The sequence below is a fragment of the Dromaius novaehollandiae genome, chromosome 1 (assembly GCF_036370855.1).
Source record: "Dromaius novaehollandiae isolate bDroNov1 chromosome 1, bDroNov1.hap1, whole genome shotgun sequence".
NCBI classification, from domain to species: domain Eukaryota; kingdom Metazoa; phylum Chordata; class Aves; order Casuariiformes; family Dromaiidae; genus Dromaius; species Dromaius novaehollandiae.
This window is the reverse complement of record NC_088098.1, coordinates 64,464,129-64,491,508: the sequence shown is the minus strand read 5'-3', so window position 1 is coordinate 64,491,508 and position 27,380 is coordinate 64,464,129. Positions and strand designations below refer to the sequence as shown.

Sequence of the window (27,380 nt, the reverse complement as noted above, 5' to 3'; positions counted from 1 at the left end):
AGTTCTGGGGAAAAAAATTGCTACGATACCAGATTCCAAGTGACAACTAAAAAAGTGCCATGAACTTAATGTGACTGGTTTTAAACAGCTGCTTCCAGATCCATTTGCTATAACTGCCTGTTATGAGAACACAGATAAGAATAACCACTAAATTGTTTTTTCTTTCCCTTTAACAGAATATTGCTTCAAAAAGAACTGGCAGAAAGTAGCTTCCACCTCCAGCAGCTGGAGAAAAAAAAACCCAAAAAGTTGCTTGCTAACACTACCATCTCATGGCTCGATCACAGGATAATCAGCTTCTTGCACAGTTCAGAGGCAGGAGACACCCAAATCCCAATTACTCACAGAAGAGTATATGGCTCTTATTCAGACTGCTAGTAAGAAGCCACATGAAACCAAATACAGGAGCATTCTCTTTTCCATGACAGTTTTGAAAGCAATACATTCACGTACTTTCCACAAGTGATAGACTGATCCTCATCACTCAGAAAGTTCAAACATGCTTTCAAAAAAAAAAAATGTTTGGGGCATGGAGGCCATCTGCAAGAACTCTTTGATTCACATTGGACATACCATCACTGATTTGTGTTTGCTTCCCCAGATGAAGACTGAGAAGGTGGTAGAGCAGGAACACATAGGATGAGGTCAGCTTTCAGCACATTGTAGTTTAGGTCCACTAGAGTGTTCCTCCTCTTACCTCTAAGACATATTCTATGCAAATTTGTCTATTTTGTGATATTTTAAGAATCTCTTTTAACGACTTTTACTAGGAAAACCAGAGTAACTGCTGAATAAATACACAGCTTCTACAGAGGGAGCCTCTGCTTACTGCAACAGAGAGGAAAAAAATACTAGAAAGCTTAAAAAGTGACTATTAGTGTCATAATCAACATGAAAATCACAAGAAAGCAGCTCACACATTGCCTGCTGCTCAATTCTACTCATGTCTTTGGAACCAGGTAATGATGTATCTCATACTTGAAAGAGAGGAACGAAATCCTATTCAAATGGTATCTTTGAAGATTAGCACCCTATTACACATAGCTCAGTTTTTACAGTTTTAGCTGTAGCATAATGTGACCCATGACAGCTCATTAACCAAAGCTGCCTTAGCACAGCTGAAATTAGTCTTCTAGAATTATTCCTTTGCATGACAATCAATTTAAATGCTTTTACATAGAAAAGATTTCACACCATGCCATTGTAAATAGCAAAAAAGAAAGTTTGCAAAGAACTTAAGAGACCTTTAAATTAAATTTTAAATACACTTCCACGGGTGAAATTTGAATTTAAGAGCTCCATCTCAAGAGATAAGCTAGAAGACCATTACCAGGCTCAAGTACCAGAACTCTGTCATGGTTAGTTCAGTCTCCATTAAAATTCTCGGTGATCAAGAAAACAAAAAAGAAATCTGGTCACGCTGTTAATACATATTGCACAAATTTTTATATTGTAGCTATTTTATTAGAATTACTTTAAAATTATAATTAAGACAAAGTAATAATTCCTTTCTTCAAAAGGACTGATTCCAATTCAAGTGTAGTTTTTCAATATGCATTCTAAGGCTACTTCACCGTGGACCCAAACCACAGATGGGATAGGTCAATACTTTAAAAAGTTACATGTACATAGGAAACACTAGATTTAAGACAAAATTATTCGGAGCCTTAAGCATGCACCAGTAGATACCCACTTGAATTGTATCTTCTTTACAGGTTTGAATATAAAAATTGGGATGATGTTTCTGTGCAAATTGTGCTTGACTTCAGTTCTGTAAATGGTCTTCCTTGTATTTATTTGACAAATGATTCTTTCTTTTAGAAATAGCAGATCTCTACCTCATGATCTCATGGCTTTTGTTTGGTTATTTTTTCAGCTTTTCTTTGCATATTGAAATGCAGCATTCCCACGTTACATTTCACTGCACAGCATTTAAAAGATCCATAAAACCAATACAGTTCTTCTCATTTACAGCTGTTTTGGGGTTTTTTTGTTTGCTTTTCATCTTTTGGGCCCCTCTTTTCCAATTTACATATAAAACACCCCATTAACTATTGCACATAGGAATAGAAACTGAGCAAGGTTAAGCCACCGTTACACTTCAACTCCTGCTTTGAATCAGGATCTTCAAAGTACTTTTGTAAATGTTGAAGGACTATAAAATATGAGTCTAGTAATTGTAAAAAAAATAAAACAGGAATTCTCAGAGCCAGCAATCTTGTGGCTTTATGAACATTTAATTGCAGGATACACTGCTTTCCTACAGAGCTATTATTTCGCTATTTTATCCTTTAATTGCAGGAAGAAAACAGGTTTAAGTTTTACACACACACACACACACACACACACACACCTGTATTACTTTTTTAAAAAAGCTCTCAAGTTCAAATTAAAACATTAAAAAAAAAAAAGACACCACACACGAGAGAGAGCGCCTGATTTATTATTCCTGTACTTCAGGAACCAGGTACAGTGACCCAAAGGGCAAGCGACATCTCCAGCTCTGAAAGGACTTTGGTCACTGCTACAATTACACAAAAGGGGTTAATCAGTCAAAAGAAAAGAAAAACAAAGACATTAATAACATGCAATGGAGAGTTTAATTGCAACATGCTCTTTGAAAGGAAAAGGAAAAGAAGCAGATAAGATCTGCTGAGTTGTGTAGCACCTGAGTTAGTGAAGGTCCTGGAAAAGGTGGCAGCGGCTCACTGGACGGAGTGCCAGCTGGAAGTTCAGAACCTACTGGTAGCACCTAAGGATAATGAAGAGGAAACGCGAGTCCATCAGATATGGAACAACAGAAGGATCAGATACCAAGTTACTTTAAGTCATGTCGTACCACAGAAACCTCAGGAGTTTTTCTGTAGAGACTTCCTTCCTGGAAAGTTAGCATAGGCTCCTTAGGGATTTTTGCAACAATTAGATAGCTAGATTTAAGAAACAGAAAAACCGAACAACTTTGGCCACAATTTTGTCAAAAGAAGCTGCTCTGTTCAGAAGCAAAGCATCTTGGGCATTTCAATTTCAAGTTTGCAAGAAATGGTACTATAATAATTCCTCGAAAAAGCCCTTATGCTTCCAAGATACTTAATCTATAAAAGGGTGCAAGAATGCAACCCTACTCAATCTCCTTGCGACAGACCTACATTTGTATTCTGCTGCCAGTAAACAATGGCAAACTACATGCAAATTGTTCCAAGCAATACAACTTGAGAACAGCAACTGGCATGCCTGAGAAAGTCTCCAGTTGTTGAAAAGCTTATTTTTAACCTTTTACACCAATCTTCGATTCATCATCTTTTTGAACCCAAAGGGTGCCGATCACCCATGAAAGATGACTACGCCATGCAACTGGATAGGGAGAAGTCATCCAGGTATGTTGAGGAGGTTAGAGAGACTGGAGAGGTTAGAATGAGGCACCAAAGCCTCACAGCAAAGTCAGAGAGCACATTCCAGTTAGTTATCTCAATTGTTACAGAAGTGAAAAGGTCTAAGAATTAAGTGACCCATTACACAACTTGCAATTCTTTTTCTCAGCTGTAACCTACAGGCTTGACCATGACTTTTAAGATTTCAGGAACTGCATGATAGCCTTATGAATTACAGTGTTGGTCAGCTCACTTCTCTTTTATGACAGCAAACACTGTCAGATACTGTAATTGACTCAAAGTCTTCTGAAGTCCTCATCAAGCAGAACCCGTTCTAGCTTGCCGTCATGTCACCACAGCTTACTTAGTGGTTCAAAGTGCAGTAATAACCACCCAGGGAAGACATCCTCCATAACTCTCTACTCTCCCAATAACACTTCATCAGGGACTCAGTATGTTTCACCAGGGACTAAGTCAAGCTGCATTACCTCAGGTTTGCTGTGCACTAGGAACATACATGTGAATGTTACCTGTTCTCCTGATACATGTTGACTTGTTAAGCTGTGGTAAGTTTATAACATAGCTTATAAATAAGAGGCAAAACCTGGTTTAAATAAATTCATAAGACAAGTCAAAACTTATTTACTCTCTGAGTTAACAGACTGGCCATAAACGAAATACACCCCTCCCCCCTGGATTTATTAAATGTTAGACAGCCCAAGTGTTAAGCTCCTTAAAGCTCAAAAACAAACAGAAAAATGAACCTAAACTTAAGCTAAGAAAAAACACACAGTAATTTATAAGTGAAGACTTCAGAGAGGAGATAGTTTTCGCATAACAGACATCAACCCCCCCCCAAATATTAATTATATTTAAATCCAAGCATTTATAATTATGGGTTTGTAGTTAACAGGTTTCTAACAGCTCCAACAGTTTCCACACCAGGGCCATTTTTTTTTCTTAATTTTTTACATCTTTTTCTAATTCTCAACTTAATTTCAATATAAATGCTTTTTTCCCCAGCGTCCTTGGGACATGTTCCCTCTCTGTTCCACGGCAGAGTTTTCCTACTTTGTGCTTGAACACAATCTAAAAGTGAAACAAATGCCACACTGTGCTCTATCAAAATTTTGTTCTTAAAGTGAACTGTAGGGTGCCACTTAGTGAATTATATACTTACATTTCAAGACAAGTGTTACACATATGTGATCTACACTAGTCACCAGAAACCTAGACCACTTACAACATCTACAAGGGGTTGGAAGGAAAAAAAGGGGACAAGAATCTCCACACTCTTTGCTCCATCCACCCACTATCCCCTTTCACCCCTCCACCTCTAGTTCCTACTTTTCAGCAAAGGCTGGAGAAATCCTCCAAGTTGACTGCTATGGCAGCTGTTACATTTCCCCCAAATCTTACACAGATTTTATGTATTGGTCTAATAATACACTGTTCTAATTAGTGGTAACCTCCTCACTGCATATGAAATTGGTGAAATAATTTCATCAGTTCTTTTGCAATGATCATCTCTGGTTTTGTCTCAGACAAACACATCCATCACCACAAGGGAATGGTACCATATTCATTTCCCACCTGTCCCTTCACTTTCGCAAAAAGGTTTGGGAAAGGAATCACATGAGTCTGGTTGGCAAGGCACACAGATGAAGAGCTCTGCTCCCTAACTCAACTTTGGAACATTTAATTTATTTATTTCAGGGTATGGCAAGAAGCCTGAAATTTATTTTGTGTTGCCTTGCTCTCCTGATCAGAGCATACAACAAGATTTCCCCATGGGGAAAAGCATTAACGATTCTGCTTCTAGTAGAAAAATACAGCAGCAATAATTTTCACTCTGGGCAAGAAGCCTCCAGAGACATGGCTGTGCTTCTCAGAGGAGGTTTATCAAAGCAGAGAAACACAGAAAAGAAAAACATTTTGTCTACAAAGTCAAAACTCAAAAGATGAAATCTGGGTAAATTCCATTTACCTCCATGTCCTAAAGTAGTACTGAGTAGTACTCAAATACTACAGGGAGAAAATTTTCTACCACTACTGCATATACAACCATGGAGGAGGTATGGGGAAGCTGCATCAGTAAGAGTGCACGGGAATAAGACTATTAACGAATAGAGATGCTAGGAGCATTAACTTAATTAGAATATCCTGAAACTGGTTAATAGAAAGGCTGGCTACAGAGACCAACACAATGGAGTGGGAAACAATGTTACAAAAGTAAAAGGAAGTGGGTATTAAGGTGTCTGGTTTGTTAAGGACCTGAGAAGCCTCTTCAATTTATTTACACTTAAGACTCTGAACAGGCCAGAAATAGTTTAAAATGCAGAAATACAGGTCTCCCAAAAAAGGAAGCTATTTATAAGAAAATGGATAGTCTGTTTTCACACCCCGACATTTCTGGATAGTGAGCATACATCAACTTAGACAAAATGTCTCACTTGCTACCACATGTCACAAATCAGCTCCTTATGAAACAGCATTTGTTTGAAAAGCATGATTCAGTAAACAACAACAAAAGCTATGTTTAAGTTTTCATATATTCAGACCTCTCAAACTCATCTCAAGGAAGAGAGTATCCAGGCACCACATAAGAAGCAGAGGACTTTTAAGAACAGTTAGATCTGCCCTTGCCTTCAAGAAACAGGCTAATGATAAGAAGCAAAGCTAAACTATTGTGACTACTTTGTGAAACACACACAACCACCCTTGGCTCATTTTAGTGACCCTATATAAAGTAAAAAGCTATTTAAAGCAAGATTTCCAAACTTCTATTTGAAAAAACATTTGCTTCACTCCTCACAGTTTAGGAGAAGGAAAATTAACAGCGACATTAGAGAGGCATCTCAGACACAATATAGAATAGGACATTTGTTTCAACATGGACAGAATAAAGCGCTCTCAGGAAAAATAAGTCAACCAAAGGATAACACTTTCATTCAAATATTATAACAAGCAAAGCCACCTCTGCCTGAATAAATGCTTTGCTTTAAAAAAGGATTCTGATCAAAGCCATTTTCTACAATACTTAAATATTCACACGAATGTTGCATTTCTTACCGGTACTCTGCTTAGAGGCGGCTTTGAAGGAGAGGTCCCTGGTTTCACTACTGCTGTTGCAATGCTGCTTGATGCTGCAATATAGCTGACCGGTGTGATCACTTGCCCAGGAGTGGCAACTGGTGTCAGCACAGGCAAGCCAGTCGGTCCAAGAGGCAAACTACTCGGTGGTATACAAGTGCTAATGGATGTCAGGGGTTTAGTTGGTGCAACAACAGTGGTCGGTATCCCAGGAATGACAGTAGTTTCCATTACCAAAGATGTCTCCAGAGATACTGATGGATGTGCTGTTCCAACATTGCTGTGTTCACTGAAGAGAGATCGTAGCTTTTCTTCCAGAGTCTTTATATCATCAATACCGGGTGCTTTAGACTGAGCATCAGCATCAGCCTCCAGACAGTGAGTATGAGGTTGGTTGGGTAATGGAGCTGGCTGAGGCTGACTGTGTATCAGTGTTTGCTGTACTGCAGGCAAGTTGGTAACTGGCTGTGGCAAGACACCAGGTAAGGGAACCTGGGGCAATACAGGCGTAGACATCGCACCTGGAATCTGGGGTAGGACAGGCGTTGATGTAATTGCTGATGGGATGAGTAAAGGATGTATCACTGGCTGAGTGACTGAACCACATATGCTTGTTGCTACTGAAGAGGATAAAGGTGCAGAGACTGGCAAAGATAATCCAGCTGCACTGCAGAGCTGTGATTTATCTATGGATTGCCCATTTTCAGATATGGATTGTGGAGCACTTACAACTGTTGTTTCTGCCAGACTGGAGACAGAGCCACTGCTAATACTAAGTTGAGGAAGCTGCAAAACCACATTCTGAGGCAGAGACAGGGCAATAGATGTCTGTGGCGCTGCCAAACTACTCACGATCTGAGGAGTAGATTGAGATGTCACAGCTGGTGCAATGATACCAAGACCAGTGACCCCAGGAATCTGGGTAGATGGCAGTGCCAAAGAAGCCAGTGTGCTGGTACTAGGGGCAACGTCTCCAGCCAGTGGCTGAGCAGGCTGAGACGTGGTAGGTAGGGAAAAGGAAGCAGGGGTGCTCACACTGGAAGCCACTCCACTAGTCGATTGCTGTCCAGATTGTGAGGCTGGAGGTGGAGAAACAGAGCTTGGCACACTTGTGCTTGGTGCAGCTCCAACAGTTGCATTTTCTGAAGGCAAAGTAACAGATCCTGGAATAGAAACACCTGTGGTGGAAGGAACAGATATTGAAGAAGCAGTTACTGATGCTGGGGGTGCACCACTGCCTGCCATGGTAGAAAGCGCAGGTGGAAATGGTGGTATACTTTGGTTGAACACTGGAGGAGCTGTACTAGGTCCTTCTGTCATTTGAGCATGCCTGATCTCAGAGAAAGCTTGCTGCAAGCTCAGTGATGATGCAGAGTGGGAGAGATTCATTCCAGGACCATGTAGTGGAGATGCAGCAACTGAAAGAATAGAAAAATGTCAGTCCTGGGTAAGTTCATTACAGTATATCTCCTATTGCTAGATTAAGACCTCTAGGCATGACGAAAAGATTATAAATTCAGGCACACATTAAAAATCTAGAATTAAGGTTCAGTCTTGCAGACAGCCCACTGTCATTCTTTTCTGAGAAGCTTACATAGTATCACCCAAATTATCATCACATCTTGAAAGCATAGTCAGGTCCTTACTTCCAGAAGTACTTCAAGAAGTGTTCAGGAACTTGTCAATTTAATTAATCGTCACAGTTTGGATGAACATGTATTACCCATCAGATTTTAAGAGCTTTAGATAACTTACCCACATCCGGAGTTTCCTTTCCTCCAGGAATAGCAGAGGTGAAAAAGCTCTGTTCTTTTAATCGACTCTCAGGAACAGGGCTGACAATAAACCGCCTTCCTGCAGAATGGACCACCTGAGTAAAGGAGCTAGGAGGAACCCCTAAACAGAGAGAAGTTGGATATTTAATGATACATGGTTGCAACAATAGACACAATCTGCAATATGGAATGTGCACTGTATCATACAAAATAAAAAAGTGGCTGCACTCATCCGCTGGAAAAAAAAAAAGTAACTGGTGAAAAAAAAAAATATCACAAGAGACTTACCTGTTCTTTGTGGCATGGAAGATGAAGGATCTGGCTGTTTGAACTCTAATTTCTGTAAAGTAAGATAAAATTTAAAGTTCTATTCTGAAACACAACCCCACAAGATAGTTCTTAAAATGCTAGCTTACTGAAATGTGGGTATTTTGGGTAGGCAGTACCACAGACCCAATTACCATTTTCAGACTAGTGGAATTCTGCCCAGCTAAATGGCAACTACAGTGCTTTTATTAGTACTGTGCTTTTGTAGCTTCACAGTTTAGTGATCCTCAAACTGATCCAATTATCCTTTTCTTAACTGACAGTCCAACTGAATATCCAACAAATAAATGGATGTTTCAGAGTAGTTCTGGGTGGAAATAATGCAGAGACTCCAGAAACATCACCCCTGCTTATTCCCAGCAATCAATTTCAAAGCCTGTATTTCCCAACCTAGCCAACCAATCTCTTAGCCACTCACTGGGTAGAGGGTCTGAGCTCAAACTCTCAGGTGTTTAGTGAGCAGCACAGAGCTGGAGGTTTTAGTGTCCTGCTCTCCCCATAAAAACCTCAAACCCAAGAAGCTCCAGCACTTAAGCTTTTAGATTGTCTTCCTAGCAGAAGACATTTTTAGGTTATTATTAGGAGCTTCAGCAGCTTAGGAAGTGTTAGAACATGTCAAAAAGCAAAGGTCTACATAATTTAGCTTCCTAAATGAATTTTAGGTTTTCACTCTGATCTGAAGCTTTCTCTGGTTGTTTTTTTTTTTCATTTCATTTTTATGCTTTGATATTTCTCATGAAAAAAGGTGTCATATTCTAGCTAGGTCTACTCACAAAACCATAGCACCCAAAATGGAAAATATGGACAGCTAAAGCAATCTGGTTTGGGGGTTTTGTTTGTTTTTCCATACCTGTGACCCTGGAAAGAAGCTATCATCTTTTGTCCGCATACTCTCCAAGCCCTGGTCACCTTCTGGCTCCACACTTACATCCTCACTCAGCATTTCATCTGCTTTCTCAATAATCTCTCGTACCTGTTCTACAAATGAGTCTCTCTCAGTTGCTAAAATAAACTCATTCTGCACCTGTAAAGAGAACAAAGCAGCAATGACTTTTCACAAATCTCTTCAAAGCTATGTACTGAATATTACTTCAGTAACTGTCATTTACTTTCAGTGTTATTACTTACTGCTTGTTGACCATTCTTACGCACAAAGCTAAAGCTGGTGACCTCTTAGAGAGAAAGAATTGTTTCTAAATTATCTCCAGAACAGAAATGGCTGCCCTGGTTTATTCTGTACTGTGGAACAACATTCAATCTCACTTTTTGCATGAGACTGTCACCTCAGAATCTTTGCTTGTCACAGTGAAATTGAAAATCAGCAACTTAATTCTACTACAGTCTCTCATATATCATATTAACAATCGCATTTAAGGAAAATAATAGTTAATATAAAAATTTGGAGATTGTATATTGCATGATGTGTTTAGTGCTATTCTCTTTCTATGTTATGTAGAACTCCTCTTCTAAGCATGTTTCATATCACTAACTCTCCAAAGTTTGGCTGAAGTACATAAATGCAAGTACTAATTAAGTTCCCTATACAGAGAAAGGAAGAGCGTTCAGCCTATCTCATTTCAATATTTTGTTTCGGTATATAAAAATACATCTTGCTGCTTATGTTGGAGGAAATGAGCTTAAACAAGTGTGTTTTGCATTTAGAATACATTCTTAGTTCCTCACTTTAACCCATGAGAAAATTCTGCCTCCTGAAATAACGCACTTTATAAGTCTCACAGAGACAATTACACTGTGAAACAGGAGTAAAGTGGTCAGCCACAGTACCTCTGCTAGGAAAGAGTGAAAACATGAGCCCTACAGGTAAAGGCTGAGATACTGCTTTTATATCAAGTTTCTAGGAAGCAGCCTTTGGCAGAAGGAAGACAAGCACATGCTTACATTAACCCCTGCAATGCAGAGTTCTGAACTAGTTAAAGTATCTAGTGCTCTAAGCTTTAAGCTCAGCAATGCCCAATTGATACCTGCGATCCATATGGGATATGGCTAATAGTCTCCCTATTAAAAAGCCTACCAGAAAGTCTTACAGTCAAGTCTCTTGAGCATTCAACATGAAATCGGTGAGCATGAAATTCCAGGCTAAATTAGTCTAAATGAGGTTGCAGACTTTCAACCTAGGAGACTGCAGCTTGGATGCAAGGTTCACTTATTTTTCTTTGTTAATTTTCAACTTTCTTTTCTTTTAATTAAACAGACTATTTTACTCCCCCAGTTGATCACCTTAGGTATGAGGTGACATAAGACATCCATGTATTCTTTGCATATTTCTTGGCAACAAGCTTCATGTAATTGACCTGTTCACACTGCCAATACACATACATAGACAAGAACCAACTTCCTTCTCTTTCTTGGAAAGCCACTAGTGGTAAAGGGATCATTTCTCCAGTGTCACTTGTTCGGCTCCTTCCGAAAGGTATGAACCCAGCGTACACTACCTATTCTGCCACCTCTCTAAGGAAGTTGAACGCTGATAGCTTATGATGAATACCACAGCAGTGCCCATGAAGTTGAGAATAGAATTGCTTTTTGTTCCCCTGTTAGAAATGGGAATCATTCACCAGTAACACTAAAACAATTTCAGTTTCATCCAGATTGTACGAGTCCAGGAATATCAGCTTAAATTAAAATAAAGGGAGGTTCCATTCCATGCTACTCACACAAACAAATCTATACCAGGTGAGTTCTTTTCTATATTTGATCACCACATGCTAGAAGGAGAGTTTTTCCTTTGAGTGGTGCACAGGCTAGTTTAGTTAAGAGTAGTATCAGTGATTTTCAGAAACCTGAAAGCAATTCCCATTCCTTACTTTAAGGGCAGAATCTGGCAGTTTCAGTTGAGCACAGCAGCAAGCATCTCACAATTTATGTGAGAGTTTTAAAGATTCAGTAATATTTTGGTCTAAAAAAAGCAAACAAAATTTGTTAAACCTGGTGCTTCCAGGAAGTTGTTTGCAATTTTTCCAAATGTTAGATCGCAAACAAACAAAAGCAGGTTTATTTTATAAAAATGAAGTACCAGGGTAAACACAGACACAAGTCATGTGACCTGAACATGCAATACTAACTTTGGGACACTAGTCTTTGTGCCCAGAGCCTCTATTTCTTCTTGCATACTCATAAAATGGGTAGAGGAAAAAGAGAAGGGCCATACAGCACAGAAGAGCAATTCTGAAGGGGGGTGGGGGGGGAAACACACACACACACACACACACTATTTATATTACTACTGTGATTAAGACTGGATTCAGTTCTTCATCCCCAAAATATATCTTACCATGATTGAAGCTATTTCCTCAGGGTTGTCACCATCCAAATCAAATTTGAAAGTAACCATTTTCCGATTGTGTGTCTCTAGCTGGCATTCCACTACCCGATCACCTTTATTTGAAACCTAAAAAAAACCAAAAACAAACAAAACCATTCAAATGAAAACATGAGAAGACAAAACTTGTGTTTTAAAGCTCATCGAGACAAATCAAAAGTGCTGCTCCAAGAACACCACATTCTCCTTTCCTAGCCTAATATCTGGTGCAAAGTACTGCAGCATTCTTCTGAGCAACTACCAATCACTCAAGCCTTCAAACTTATCTTGTCTACACTCTTCTCTTTAACACTAGATGTTCACTTGTCCCCTTCTAGCTTTTATAGAAGCAAGATGCTAAGGAAGTTGCCCCAGTATTTCAGAAAAAACACAAGAGACATTGGTGAAGTTATCCAGTTAAACTCTTGCCTCTAAATTTACATGTCACTAGTCACCCTTTACTAATAAGACTAAGACAAATAAACTGGACTTGTCTGTAGAATCACTAGTGGCTAAGCAAGCTAATTTTGCTATCTATAATACTGTACAAAACTCTTAATAGGTGACTTTTGGAATACTGACTCCACAAGCAGAAGAAATAGCTTATGTGCTCAGAGGAGTTGGCGTGGAACAACAGCAAGCCCACAGAAGGTACACATTCTTCAAGAGAAAGCTGCTTTTGAAGCTCAAAAAAGGCATCACCAGTACCATGCTGTCACTAAAATAAAATATACTCACATTCAGAATTCTCAGTTTTGGCCTAGCAGTCTTCTCATGTCGAGAGCGGCTGCGGACAGACCTCCGCATATGACGTTTGGCAGTCCTCCCTTCGTGCCTTCCGCTAGAAGCTGGAACATTCTCATTGCCATCACTCATCCCTGAAGCAACATCAGAATGTGCACTAAAAATAAAAGCAACTTTAAGTTAGTACCCATGCCTTGCATACCAGCAACAATACCATTTACCCTACCCTTCTCCTCTTCAGGGTAGCAGTGGATGCCTGTTAATGGCAGAGTATGGGAGAAGAATCCTTTCAACATACAGGGTTGCTCAAATAATAATTGCAATAGTAATTATTTAGCTATGTATCTTTTGCAAGTTAAGCTGTGTAAGTGTATCTTCTGAACGCTTTCTCAAGCTATTCAGGGTTTGAAGTTTGTGGTAACAGAAGTACAGACAAAAGTGTCCCTGATGATCTGTCTGACATACTAAATACAAAAGATTTTACACTAGATCACTATACACGATCCTATTTACTCTCTCCATTCATTGCTATAAAACAGTTTTCTGCAGCTCTTATAAGCCTGTTTTTCCTCTAGCAAGTTTATTTCTTCATGTCCTCAAAAAACACCTCCAGTGGAAAAAAAGATACCTAGGGAAAAAGATCACCCAGGGAAGAGTAACTTAACAAATCCAATTCAATTAAGTGAAAATAAAACAATGCTTACCTATCCATAGAGGAAGCCAAAGGGGTAGACTGAGCAGGCTGTGTTGATGGCAGAGACTCCGAAGCAGCAGTCTGTGAGACTCCCTGAGTACCCTGTGGTAGAAACACACATCAAGAACCTACCCCCAAAATCCTGTTCCTTTCTGAGTCACCACATAGTCTTCAATGTTTCCTCCCAAGTCAGTTGTAAAGCTGAAAGCATGACCTCTCTAGAACTTTAAACAACCGGCATTGAGGCAGCTCTAGTTTACAAAAGATTCTAAAGCAAATTGCAGTGAAGCAAATTATTATCTTGGGGAGGGGTGGGGGAAATAAAAGTCAGCCATCCTATCTACTGCTTCGTGTCACTACAGTTTGCCATGCAGTCAGAAGTCTTACTAACAGAATGTGCAAGAGACAAGCCAATGCAGAACAAAGACAATTCAAATCTCTCCCCAGCAATAACAATGCTGCAGGGAATGGGCATAATGAGAGAGTTTCAAAGGCTATCAGTTGCAGTTTGTCTTTTATATGAAAAAGGAGCTACAGTACTAGCAAGAAGTGAAGTGTTAACAGGTTTTTGCCTGTAGGAGGCACACTCACTTCCCAACAGAACAGCCAGTGACAACAAGGTCCCCACATTGGCATGACATTCTGCTGCAAGAAAAAGGTCATTTGAAATATTAACATCCATCTGAAGACAAGCACGGAAGGGGTCAGTTCCCCACACATATCGTTGTGTAATTCAAACATCCTAAATGTTTTGTTGTTTTATTGCCAACGCATCACACTTACCTCCAAAGTCGCCTGCTGGGAGGAAGCAGATGAGGCCTGTTGCACTAAACTCACTGTAGGTGGGGGCATTTGAACCTGTCCTCCTAGGCCACCCATAGGAACTAAAACGTTCTGTTCCACATATGGCTGCACAACACCAGCAAGGTAGCCTGGCTGAGCCATTGCATCTGTGGGTAAGGGAGGGGACAGTACGGCAGAAGGAATGCAAACAGAGGCCACAGCAGAGGAGGGCGCCACATTTGAGTCCCCTGAATATTGCGGTGGCAGCCGAGATGGGAAGCCCTGTAATAGAAATGAGGCAGTCAAGTTAGTGCATGTCAGAGCAAAATAAGAAACCAAAAGTAACAGTGGAAAAAAAAGCAACTCCAGGGGCACCTTCCAACCACTTCCCTTCTGTACTGTTCAAGTTGACACTTCCAAAGACCACCTTCCCAGAGAAGAAGAGCAGACGGCTCACATAGCCAGAGCTCAGCTTGTGAGCCACCATGCTTGAACCAGCAAATTCCCACTCAGATGTTTCAAGTCTTTAGCAAAAGAATCTTTACCTCCCAACTCTCCCCTGTTGCCTACTTGACTTAATATGTTAAGACCTGAGACCTGAAATGAGTTTGAAGAATTTAAGCTGAACAGCCACCACTCAGAACAGGTTATACAATTGCTGTCGATTCTCAAGACTGATATCAAAGAATCCTCCTCTGGTCTTTCTGTCCTCTGGTGATGAGCTGACACAGGAACCAAGCAACATTCCTACACACAGCTTCTGTTCTACAACACACTGCATAATCCCAACGCAGATATGCCTTTTTTTTTCTAAAAGAAAGAGAATTCTTCTTTCTAAAAGAACAATCACATGCTGAGTCACTATTTTTTCCTATTCAGCTTGACATTTTTACATTAATTGCAGAAGGCAGCTGAAGCAGTCCTTGCACACCAATCTAGCATTTCATAAGTAGCATCAGGTACTTCATGTTCAAGATCCATGCAGTCTGGCTTATTGCTACATATATTCACATTTCCCGCCCTCCTTCCAGACTAGGAATGAAATACTGGGGTTGCTGAATATGCTGCCACATACTCTTTCCAAAACATGGCCCTCATTTTTAAAATCATAATCAGAATGTTTCAGTTCTATCTTTTTCCATGTTGACAGACCTCTCGGATATGTAACTTCCCTCCTACACTCACTCAGTGGTTGACTAAAGTCCTGCAGCAACATTTTTCACTTTAGACAGATTCCAATGCCGACTAAGAAAAACCTCAAAATAACAGGCAGTCCAAAGACCCCCCCCTTTTTTTTTTTATTTATTTATTTATTTTTTTTTTTTAAAGTCCCTTTGCCACAAAACAGAACACATCTTTGTGGCTTAGTGGTTCTCCTATGAGGAGTGAGCTGGCCAGGGCTTACAGTTCAGATCTGGTACCTCAGAGGAACAGGTGAAAATGTGGAGAAGAGCTCTGCTGGCTTGCAACAATACCTGGTAAAGAGCATCTCCAGCAGGAAGTGAAGCTTCAGCAGCTTGTCCAATGCTGGCTGGCAATCCCACGGACTGGACAGCTGGCTGCAGGAGCTGCGGGAGAACCTGGCTGGGCAGCTGAGCCACAGGCTGCATCAGCGTGGGAAGCTGGCTAGGGACAACAGTCGATCCTACAGGGATAGCGGCTGCCGCAGCAGATGTTGCCAGCGTGAGCAGTGGCTGATTCATGCCAGCTGCCATTGAATTTGGCAGCGACTGGAAGCCTGGCTGAGCCACTGACACATGAGGGACTGCTATGGGCAACTGAGACACTGGGAACTGGGGAAGCATGGAAGTTGGCAAAGGCTGTCCCATGGGTAGAAAATGAGAGCCAACAGGGACTGGCGGGGCAACTGAAGGCTGAGGGAGAGAAGGTGCTGCAACAGGTAATTGAGGCTCGCCTTGGATGATCGACACTGGTTGGGAAACAGGAAGCTGGGGAGGTAAAGAAAATAGAGATAGATTTTTGGTTTTTTAGGAAGCAGGGTTGCAGAAAGCAGAATTTTTATGCATTAGTCAAAGAAAGAATTATTCAAGTTATAGCACTCAGTTAAAGTGGGTGGGGAGCACAGTTGGCAGAGTGGCTGGGAAGTCAGCTGGTGTTCCAAAAGGTCCTCACATTGCAATACTTCCCCTGAAGCACCCAACATGCTCTTAAAACAAACACCCACAGAGGGTGAAAGAGCAATGTGTGAATACCCTGAAGCACTGACTTGCACATAAACAGAACCCAATTCCCCTCAACTCTGTCCCCAGTGCCAAGCCTGCCTTCTTAGTGGGAAGAAGTGCAAATCTCTCAACAAGTCTGTCCACTTCGGGTATGTGGACTAAAGTAATGGAGAACAAAAAGCCACTGTGCCAGCATTCAGAGAATGGCAGGGGATATGCCAATTGAAGCTAGCAAATCAAGCAATTGGAGAGGCAGTTTAGACGAACAAAGCAACAAAACAGTATTTTAAAAAAAACAAAATCAAGGCTCACATGTTCAAGATAGAGATAGAGCCAAAATGAAGTTATATTCAGTAACAGAAGCTTCTTGATCAAGGAGTAAAGGAGAAGAGTTGAATAAGAAAGATGACAGAATGGAGAAGGCAGTCCTTACGGCTCACTACCTAAGTGAACATGTTTTACACACATAATGGTGCAGAAGATGTACATTCTATGGGAAGCAGAGAAATGACAAGTTCCTGAAAATGCATTCATAGTACTCTTCATATCTCATAATATTTTTGACTATTTAAAGATCTTTGTGCATGGAAATGCTATTCTTCCCTCAAATTATCATTCATGACTGCCATGTGTCCAAGAAAGGGTTTCCAATACATATCAGTTTCCAACAAAATTGGCAGTTGTAGTACACTAAGAATACTACTATCTGGATGACTGCTTTGGAACCATTAGAAAAGAAGACAAAAGTGAAAATAGCAGCATGTTGGATTTTCCAGCTGTCGAGAGGAAGAAAATATTTTGTTAGAAGAATATTGTTTACCTGTGTCCCAGCTGGTGCCTGAGGCACTGGCATAATCTGTGAAGTCTGAGTTTGAGAGACCGTTTGTGTGGGAGTGGCGCCAGTAGAAACTGATGGCTGCTGCAGCTGGTATTGCCCAGTCTGTTGGGAAGAGGCTGGCAGCTGCACATTCTGTAGCAGGGAAAAGAGGCAGAAGCTTTTTACTCCTCCCAAATAGAAAGCTTTTAAAGAATAATACAATGTTATTACCAGCACCAAATCTTACTTTCACAATTGAAATAAGAACTCTGCTGCAAGAATGCAGATTCTACAAAGGGAAAAAAGGCAATTAAGAGGATGTTGAAGAAGAAAGTATTTCAAGTCAGAAGAAACTATCAGAATGCAGTCTGCCTGTCTAGACAGTAATTTGCAAATCCTGAGGTGCCTCTCCTTCAGTGGGACCTCTGCTGCAAACTCATGTGGGAGTTGGGGGAGAAGGACATATGAGAACAAGCATTAACACGATTGTAATAAAGTAAACGTCAAAAACTCAATGAAGTTAGTCTCATAGCACATTAGATTAAGTGGGAACCAGCGGATTCATTTTCTGATGTCTAAAACTATTGGGTTGATGAGGGAACTGGGAAAGGGGATTGTTCTTGAAAAGTCATCAAAATTCTATACTGAAATTATTTTAGCCCTGGGTTTAAGATCTATGATCTTACCTGCTGAGTGTGTTGGCTAGGCTGGGATGGCACCGATACACTGCTTGAGGCTGACTGGCCTTGCACTTGTGTCTAGAGGGAAAAAAAGAAAAAGAATGAGCTTAAATGAATCTCTAGTTTCCGCAGCTGGCAGTTAAAACCATTTCTGCCTGGAACAATTTGGCTGAAGAAAGTTTCTAGCTGTCCTTTTGGACAAGCAGTACTTTTGGCCAAATTCCACTACAAAATCCAGAGCAAAGCAGAGCAATCTGGAAAAGTACTGAACTCAGTTTCAAGTCTTCCAAAACAACCAGTTCTTTGTAACCCAAATGCCCCTCAACATTAGATAGATCAGCCTACCAGCTTCTTCCTCCAGTGATGATGCTTTAAGATCGAGATGCCTTGGTATGATAACTGGAAGTAGAGGCATTAGATTTTACCTTTACATCTGTTCTGAACACATTTAGGTGGGGGGATAGAAGGAGGCTAAAAAGGAAATGAAACTGTATCTGTAAAGAATCAAAGAGATACAGAATTCCAGACCAGTAATAAAATATTCAGTGCATGTACATATCACAGGCTCCCTTTGAGAGGCATGTCAAAATCCAGGCTAAAAATCATTTCCACACTCATTACCATTGAAAGGCCAACAAAAAAATCATATATTGAAGACGTTGGGGGTCTCAGTCCAAGCTAAGACAGAATTTTGAGTAAGTAAGCAATGAAAAAAAAGGGTGAACGGCATTACAAATGAATGTGGAAGATGCAGAAAAAATGGAATGGTGATCAGATCTCTGGAGTTTCATTATTATTTTTGCAAGTATTATGTTTTTCAGTAAGATCCTGGGACACAACTAGGTAACAGAGAAAAAGACCTACAGGTGAGGTTCCTGAGCCTGCACCACGTCGGTGAATTGCCTTTGTAAGAAACATACCTGGTGCATGTGTATTATATTAGGAATCTACTAGAACTCCTTAAAGCTATGATTACTCAGTTTGCAGAAGTTTATTAGCAAAAAGCTTATTAAAATGACTTTATTACTATAACAAATTCAGGGAAAGTGGAGTGCCATGAAAAGAAAAGTTTTTTTGTCTTTTATTTTAGAAGCTTTTTGAGGCTCTAACTGCTAGGAAGATTAAAATGAGGCTGGGATTAAAATGTGTTCTATACTCCATTGGTATAGTATTTATTCACACTGACTCTGTTTATGCCTTTATATCCTGCTCTTGAATGCATTGGAGAAGAGCTCCCAAAATATAAATTCTGTAAAATGATCACCCCTTATTACATTTTCCAGACTTGTTTTGAATCCACCTGAAGTCACCTACTAAAGTTTGTTAACAAAGGCCGTTTATGGAAAACAATCCCCAAGTAGTTTTCAAACCTCTGGCACAGCAGCTTCACTCCGTAAGTTCTCCTAAAGCACAGAAATTACTATCTAATAGATTAATGATTAAAGCTGTTTGACAACCACTGCCTTGTCCTCTCCTCAGACACTGGAGATGGAATAAAAGACCTTTATTATACCACAGAGAAAGCTCCAAATTCTTAGTTCTTGATCTCACCACAAAAAAAGCAAAGGTTCTCCTCTATTTCCTTCAAACAAATCACAAACTTGACAATACTCCAATAACTAAAATTGGAGACAGCCCTTAATTTCAAGAACAACAGAAGGAGCAGGTAAGAGAAATGTGCTTAAAGTAAACCCTCTCTTTTCACACAAAAAACACCTTGTGAGAAAGTTTCAGAATACAACTGCAGACACAAGGTATACACATACACCTCACACATCCACAGTGAGCATGCATATTACTGAAAGATATTACACTGACTACTGCAAGTGAAAATATCACATATGCTGATAAAATAAATACCTCCAGCTAAACTTCAGGCTGCAAATTTTGCTTTTTAAAAGGACACCATATTCGTAGCTTATAAGGCGGCAATACCTATTAATAACAACTATTCGTGCCACTAGTTTACTACTCAGCTTCTTTAGTTTCATGACCCCTCAAGTACATTTCCAAATCAATGAATGGGTAACATACATCTCCTCCCATTCCTCTTCCTCCCTGCTTCCTTTCCCCCAGCGTTGTCTGACAAAACACTGTTTGTATCAACGTTCAACTTCAAATAACATATTCTCATTAAATGGCTACAGAGCAGGAAAAAACATACAAAATAAGTTCTACTATCACTACCGATTCAAGCAGGGTGGAAGATGCATTTCATTAAACCCACTGTTAAAAGGTCAATTTTGTATTGAAGCTACCTGTTTCCAAAATAACTAGCCCAAGAAGAAACACTGACCATTTGTTCCCCTTAACACAAAAGCCCTACCAACATTTCACCTGAGGCTGAAAACAGAGCAAGTAGTTGCTGCTGCTTCATTATTTAATTACAGCCTTTTAAGTTAAAAGCATCCTAGTATACTACTGACTTAGAGACCCCCATGAATGCCAAGATTTAGAACCACATGGAGTGAGTGTATGAGCAAGGTTCCCCTTTTAGGGTGAAGTGTGTGACTTATAAAAAGCAGAGAAAGTCTGGAAGGGCTTGCTCCTGTAACCTGAGGATAGAGTGCAGGTGGTCCCGATGAAAGTGAGGTGGACAAGGCCTGCTGACTTGAGGCTCCCTGAGGGAAGCAGATGAAGAGCTGGGACTCCTGCAATACCTTCTGAGGCAGCTGAACAACAGGCAATGAGAAGTCTGAACCAAAAGCAGAAGATGACCCCCCTGTAGGAGGAGGAGACTGGAAATCGCCAGTGTCAGAGGAAGTCAGCTGTGAGGAATCACTGGAGTATTCTGGGCTTCCTTCCGGCCAGCTCTGCCTGGCAGAACCCCCTCTGGGACCTGCTAACTCAGGACCAAGATAGTTAGACTGCTCTTCTGTCACAGGCTGAAGCCGACCATGCAACCCTATGCCTTGAGCAGTTTCCTCTTGACTGGTCTCCATAGAGCACCGACGATTTCTGTAGACCCGTGGGGGTAAACCCCCCCCATCTGCTGGAGCAGAGCTTGGCGTGTGCACATGGAACTCGAAGACACAGCTCGTTCTGCCATCCCCACTGTGCGAGAGCACAGCTGGAGCCGAGTGTGGCACAAACACCTGGTGGAATGTCATCTGAGCAGGCTCTGCACTCAGAGGAGCTGAAACACTAGATAATGGAGAAAGAGGACTCATCCCAGAATCCAGTCTCAGGTTCTGAACGTGTCTTGCCATGTACGTTTGCCCAGATTGATAGTCGAACACAGAGCTTTGTGGAGGAGCACCTTGCACGTGCTTTGACTCAGAGGCCTGCTTCAAATGTTGTTCAGTCACATGGGAGTTATAAGCTACTTGATCATACTGCTCCTGTGATGGATAGTGCATGCCCACCAAATACACAGCTTCTGGATGCATTCGGTAGTGAGCATCCTCTGGAGGTGTTGGTCCAGATCTACAGTCACCGTGTACAGGAGCTGGCTCAAACACAGGATTGACTTGCACATGCAGTGGCTCTCCAGTGACTCTGTGAGCTGTTGTGCCCAGCATAACCAATGCCTCTGGTGTCCAATTGGTGGGACTACCACCAGGTGGAACTAAACTCTGGCCAGTCTTCAGCACTGGCTGGAAGTGGCAAGTTTGGGCTTCCAAAAATGAAGTGCTCTTGCGCCGCTGAGCAACTGCCACCTTCGGCGGGCAGACAGGTGGTGGTGAGAAAGACACCGGCCGTTCATGAACGGTTGGGAAAAATATCTGTGAATCTGGGAACGTTGGTGTTCCCCCACGCGGATGCTGAGGCTGTATTGACATGAACAAGACAAGTAATTCATACATTAAAAGTGAAAGCACATTAACATGCACAGTTCACTAGGCAGTTCTGTGAAGTAACTTTATAGAATGGCTACTCAATTCATGGTCAAAAACATACAGTACTTAGGAAATTTAGATGTGTTCTAAATATCCATTAAATACATCCATGGCAGGCACAGCTACAAATGGAAATATTTGCTTGTGTTATAGCTGCTTTTCCAGTCCAACCCCAATCACTCACAAAAAGAAACCAGTTTTGCTCCTGACAATGAAACGGGATACAGTGCCATGGGCTATCCAGTAATATTAATGCTTGCAGTCCAATCAAATCCCTAAAGTTATTGCTACACGTGAAATAAGAATTCAGAACTTGCTAGCAGTAACAACGCAGAGCCTCCATTTTGCATTTACAAGACAAGAATGACATGAAATCTTATTATCTAATGTAAAAAACACAGTGCTATTGTCCTGTCAGAAGCCTGTGTACTATATGATATCCAGAGAGCTAATGAGACCCTTTATGAGACAAGGCTGAACAATTTCAGCCTACAAAAAACAAAACAAACAAACAACAAAAACACCCAAAGGATCATCCCTTTTGATCATTTTGGCCAATTTTGACCATTGCTTTTCACACAGGAAATTAGCACTCACTGAGACAAAATATTGTTCTAACTTTAGCTTTTGCCTTGATGGTAAAACATTCACAGGATTATTAATAGCAAAGTCCTTAAGCAATTCCACTCCATCTGATGTACTACTTCAGATTAGGCTCATCTTTGTTAAGAGCTGTAAGAAAATTTCACTGAAGAGTTCTACAGAAGAATACTACACAAGTTCCGTAATTGTTCTTTCTCTTTTAATCTCTGCCTACAGTATGCTGAGATATACTACAGTAGGCTGAGAGGTAATGTATTACGGATCCAAAACACAAAAATTGTAGAAGTCTGCAGCAAGTGTACTGTCAAGACAGGTGCTATTTATGACTTTTTCAAGTTGCTGTTTCCATTACATTGTTCTGTTTCTTTCCCACCCCTTTCCAGAAAAGCAGCAGCAAATTTCCATATTAAACAATACTAGCAAAACGGTCCTACAGGATGAAGAACTTTTCCTATGTTCTGAAAAGTGGCTCTGTGTACTTCAAATACAGAGAAAAATTTCTCAAAGTTTATTTCATGTAAGTTGAAGAACCAAACCAATTACTGAAAAGGTCCACCTCTTGTCCTTCCTTTAGCCATCCTGCACCTGACCTGCAAGTAGCTACACAGGAAATAGAAGAAAAATATGAAATTATGGTTTCCTCCCATGAAGAAGCTGAAGTAGTATTTCCTATCAAAGCTTAGAGAAAACCCCTCATAAGTATTCAAATTACAAATTTTTAGTACCACAACCACAGCTAGCCAAAGCTTTTAGGGTAACCAGCTGCAGCAACTAAGCTTTAAGAGCTAGCTGTTTCGTGTCTAATTAACATTCAATTCTTGCTTAGAAGTTGGAAAATAAAGAAATAATAAGACGTCATCTTCCCTTTACCTTCTGTGATACACTTGAACAATTCACATTTATACTAGCCTAAAATACTAGATCAAACATTACCAAACGGTGGTTGACCATTTAAGTGTACTGCTTCTCAGAAAAGATCAAGACACTAGCAGCTTAGTATACAGGACAAAGAATCAACTTTTCATTTTGTCATTTTAAAAATGCCCAAAGCCAAGGATGTATTTAATGATAACTTATCTTACTGTGCCAGGAGGCAAATGGTAACACATACAGGACTGACAGAGAGGGAGGGCAGGCTGGAGCGTCGGTGCTTGCGTGGAGAGGCAGAGTGCATGGGCAGGACACTTTCCAGGGCTTTAGAAAGCTTTTCTGCAAAGGTTTCTTCAGGGACAGTCCGAAGGTAGAAAGGAGAAAGAGGTGCAGACAGCGCTGGTGGTGGGGTGGGAGGAGCACTGAGAGGGATGCAGGACATAGAGGGAAGAGCAGGAAGGTGGGGGACACAAACTGACATGCTACGACCACGTTGAGGCTAAGGAGGAAAACAAAAGTTAAGAATTGAACACTTCAAAAAAAAATGAAAAACAAAACCAGCAAAACTGTAATGGTAGAAAAGAAATGCAGACACACAATGATAGGCCCAGTACTAACTACTATGTGTGCGAGAAGGTATGAGAATGCTGAATGAGTGCCAACATACACAGGGAGCAAGATATATGCACCTTTGAGGACTCAAGTTTATCTTAAATTACTGAGCAATGAGGAAGGTTTCCTAGGGCCCTTACAGGAAGCATACTGAGGGCACAACAGACAGGAGAGAATATCTGCTCTGGTGCCACTGATGTGACATTTGCAGCATTTGTTAGTTTGACAAATGAAAAAACCCTAAACATTTACTGACCAAGCTTTCAAACATCCCTTCTTGCTTTGGTGAGTGGATGTATGTTTATACATATTGCCTCACCAGTCTCTCTGCTTGGGCCCTTCCTGAGTTAACCGGACTAACTAGATACAGCTGGTTCTTTATTCATCTAAGGCATTACCATAAAAATTTAAACATTACAGATTCTACAACATGAGCTGCGGAAAACTGTTGTTTCAATATTTGTAAAACGCAGTAAAAAAAAAGTCTTTCAGAAAAGCATTTTCCAGATGCTGGGCCAATAAAAGCACCAAGATTTTGTAATCTTGCCACAACCCAGAAGACAGTAGGTCAAAAATCCAACCAAACTGGAAGAATATGAATTACTTTTAAAAAGAAAATGAATAGAAAGATGAAGTTTTAGGGAGGCTGTCTTCAACTACAAGATTTCCTTTTCTAATGGTATAAGCTTCCTGCGGATATCTCTGCACAATTTCTTAACAAAACTGAAATCCAATACAAGCCTCCAGGAAAATGAATTCAGAACTCTAGTGGAAATTTGTGGGGGGGGGGGGGGTGTTGTTTTTGGGGGGGGGTTGTTTTTTTTGTTTGTTTTTTTTTTAAGACTTCTGATAAATCTTGCTAAACTGCTCAAAATCTTGGGAGAGGGGGACAAAAGGGAACTCAAAAGGTTAAATACTTTACCCTTCGTCTTCACCCTGTCCCAAAGCAAGCCTAGTTACACATCATTCTTGATTAATTTGTCTAGCCTGTTCAGAGACATCTCCAGAAACGGAGAGTGCAGTGCTTCACTATTCTTGTTGATGAGAAAAAACCTTTCCCAAACAAATTTTGCTGCAATTTAGGCCCATTATTTCTTGTCCTCTTTGACAAGGATGTGGAGATCAGATTACTCTCTTTTTCAGCAGCCTTTACATACTTAAAGCTTTGTCTCTCCTTAATCTTATCTTCAATAGATTCAACTTAATTCTTTCAGTCTTCCCGCAAAGACCGTATTTTATAGATTTCTGGTGATTTTTACCACTCTCCTCCAAATTCTCCCCCAATTCACCCTGATCTTCCCTCAAGCAAGGTGCCCAGAACTGACTTACCAATGGTCAGGAAGGGTAGAAGAATTACTTCACACAGCATGTTTGTCTTTTTCACAACAACATGATGTTTTTGACCATGTCCAGCTTGTGGTCCAGTGTAATCCCTGACCTTTTTGGCAGAATTGCTGCCTAATCAAATTGTTGTTTATCCTGTACTCGTGCAGCTGATTATTCCTGTTTAAGCATGAACCTTGCATTTATCCTTATTGAACTGTATTCTACTTCTTTTTAAGGTTATTTCTCCAGATGTCAAAAACATTTCGACTTGTCATTTTGTCTTCCCAACAAAACTGTCAGTAGTTCCTGTAGTGTTCTACTCCATTCTGTCAACCTTCTGGAAGTGCTGTCATCATCATAGAGCATGAGCACATTTTAGTAGTGTACTAAGCAGCTTGACTATGCATCTGTTATGTGGTTGTTCTCCCATCCTCTCTCAAAAGATTATGGTCTTTCAACCTGGAAGCTAGCCATCCCAAGAGAGTGAAATGGCTTCTGGTCCAAAATAAAAATGCCCACACACCAAAATATGGTTTACCCAGAGCAAGAGCTTGTTTAGAGGGCTTAAAAACTCATTTGATCAACGAGTAGCAGTACCACAAAGCTTCAGGTTAAGTGTCTTTGGAAAGGATGGAGAGGCTTTGCTTGTGAGTGAAATCAACACGTTTTTTAAAAAGCTATTAACACCAGTGACTCTTCAATCAAGTTTACAAGCACAGGTACAAAAAAAAAAGTGAGGACCCTTAAGTCTTAGAAGTGTTGCTTCTTTTTCCATCATGGTATTACTACAATAGCCTATCTGCCTCAGGTTTAGCTTTTTATTTGTTTTTAAACAAAAGACAAGGGAACCACTGAAGACAAAACAACAGTAGCAGAAGTTCTACTCTAGAGTTGGAGTAGACTTCTGCATATTCTCAAACTAGGTTCTAAAACATACCAAGGAAAAAACATACCAAAAAAAACAAAAAAAAAAAAGGGGGCAACACAAATGAACATAGGAGGAAAGGTATTTGTGCCCAATGCAGACTTTCCAGGGAAAAGTAATATGCACGGCAACTGATGAGCAAATCAACACAAGCTAGAAATAAAAGTGGGTACAAGGATGTGGGGTCTTTTCAGTCTGGAGTTCTCACATGCAGCATTCTATAACAGTTAAAAATCTTACCTGCAGAGTCTGCAATCAAAGCCTCACAGAACATACATAGCAGTTTCACACTTATATAGCAGCTCAAATTATTCTAACCCCTTCTTCAAATCAGCCCAACAACTTGATCCCTGGTAACTTCATATATGCACAAAGTAGCTCACATCATCTTCCTAATTGAGATCAAATGCTCATTTTCATGAGATAACCTTGCTCTCACGATGTTATATCTGTCAAAAAACCTACTAACCTATTAACCCATCAATTTTGCCTCAATGTATGCTCAAGATCAAATAAAAGCTTATGCTTTAAAGACAAATATGCCTTGCATGTTTTTACTAGCTTTAGCCCCACTGCAAAAACATCCCATTTACTGCCCCAAAGCAGAATTTGAATCACATGCAAAACATAAAAGCTGGGCTGTCAGATTTTCCTCTCACCTTTCAAGAGAAATACAAAATGAAATAATTCCATGTGTTTGTGATACTGTAAATTCTGGCTTACCACTGTAGGTGGCTGATATCCTCCATGCTGTTGTGACTGTACTTGGCCAACTGAAGCTGCGTATCCCTGGACTGCAGCTGTTGAAATTGACTGGTCATGCTGGGAACCATAGGACACAGTTTGTTGACTGCTCACACACGATTCAGTATAAACAGATGACCCCTGGCCACTGTCAACTGTCCCATCAGCTGCAGATATTAAGGATAAAAATCTACATTTCAAGAACTGCACTCTGGATTCACAATTTGAAGATCCCACAATCAACCAAATACTAGATTGTGTTTGTGTCATGCTACGTCGACATTATCAGCCTTTTATTTCCTACAATTTTTAAGCTAGTGCAAAAATATGAGAATTCTTTCTCAGTATAGTAATTCTTTACTAGTATGCCTTCCTTTAATCCACAGAAAATCATTAATTTCAGAAGGTTTCTGGAAAGATACTTTAAAGCAAACTATGCTTCCTATAAAATGCTGGCCTGGGAATAAAAACTTAAATTCCATATTGTTATAGACCTCAGCTGATCTTTCAGATTTCTTTTCTCCCTAGAAGTATAAAGCAAGCCTGTTGTGTTTGGCTGGCAGACATCTCTCAAGTAGGTGTAGGTGTCAGAGAACTTGAAATCCCGATGACCTACACAGGAGATAGTAACGTGCTTTCTAATCTCATCATTCTAACATGGAAGTTCTCGTACCATCA

At 40.4% G+C, this 27,380-nt stretch overlaps 1 protein-coding gene across 13 annotated transcripts in view; it reads right to left on the bottom strand.

Annotated features, from left to right (window-relative positions):
• WNK1 (WNK lysine deficient protein kinase 1) overlaps positions 1 to 27,380 on the bottom strand; it is a 111,460-nt gene that overhangs the window by 18,840 nt on the left and 65,240 nt on the right. For 8 of the 13 annotated variants that reach the window (XR_010389982.1, XM_064514923.1, XM_064514884.1 and 5 more), the window contains 14 exons: positions 26,682 to 26,869; positions 20,339 to 21,553; positions 17,790 to 17,861; positions 17,107 to 17,256; positions 15,579 to 16,052; positions 14,104 to 14,385; positions 13,331 to 13,422; positions 12,621 to 12,783; positions 11,856 to 11,972; positions 9,414 to 9,587; positions 8,525 to 8,576; positions 8,217 to 8,357; positions 6,441 to 7,879; positions 2,669 to 2,752 (listed from right to left, as the gene is read on the bottom strand). Coding sequence is in view for 12 of the 13 variants with exons in the window: in XM_064514923.1 (XP_064370993.1) it covers positions 2,669 to 2,752; positions 6,441 to 7,879; positions 8,217 to 8,357; positions 8,525 to 8,576; positions 9,414 to 9,587; positions 11,856 to 11,972; positions 12,621 to 12,783; positions 13,331 to 13,422; positions 14,104 to 14,385; positions 15,579 to 16,052; positions 17,107 to 17,256; positions 17,790 to 17,861; positions 20,339 to 21,553; positions 26,682 to 26,869 (4,643 nt within the window). In the remaining variant the exon portion in view is untranslated. The remainder of the gene's footprint in view (positions 1 to 2,668; positions 2,753 to 6,440; positions 7,880 to 8,216; positions 8,358 to 8,524; positions 8,577 to 9,413; positions 9,588 to 11,855; positions 11,973 to 12,620; positions 12,784 to 13,330; positions 13,423 to 14,103; positions 14,386 to 15,578; positions 16,053 to 17,106; positions 17,257 to 17,789; positions 17,862 to 20,338; positions 21,554 to 26,681; positions 26,870 to 27,380) is intronic. The other 5 variants (XM_064514917.1, XM_064514947.1, XM_064514933.1 and 2 more) reach the window with 3 other exon arrangements.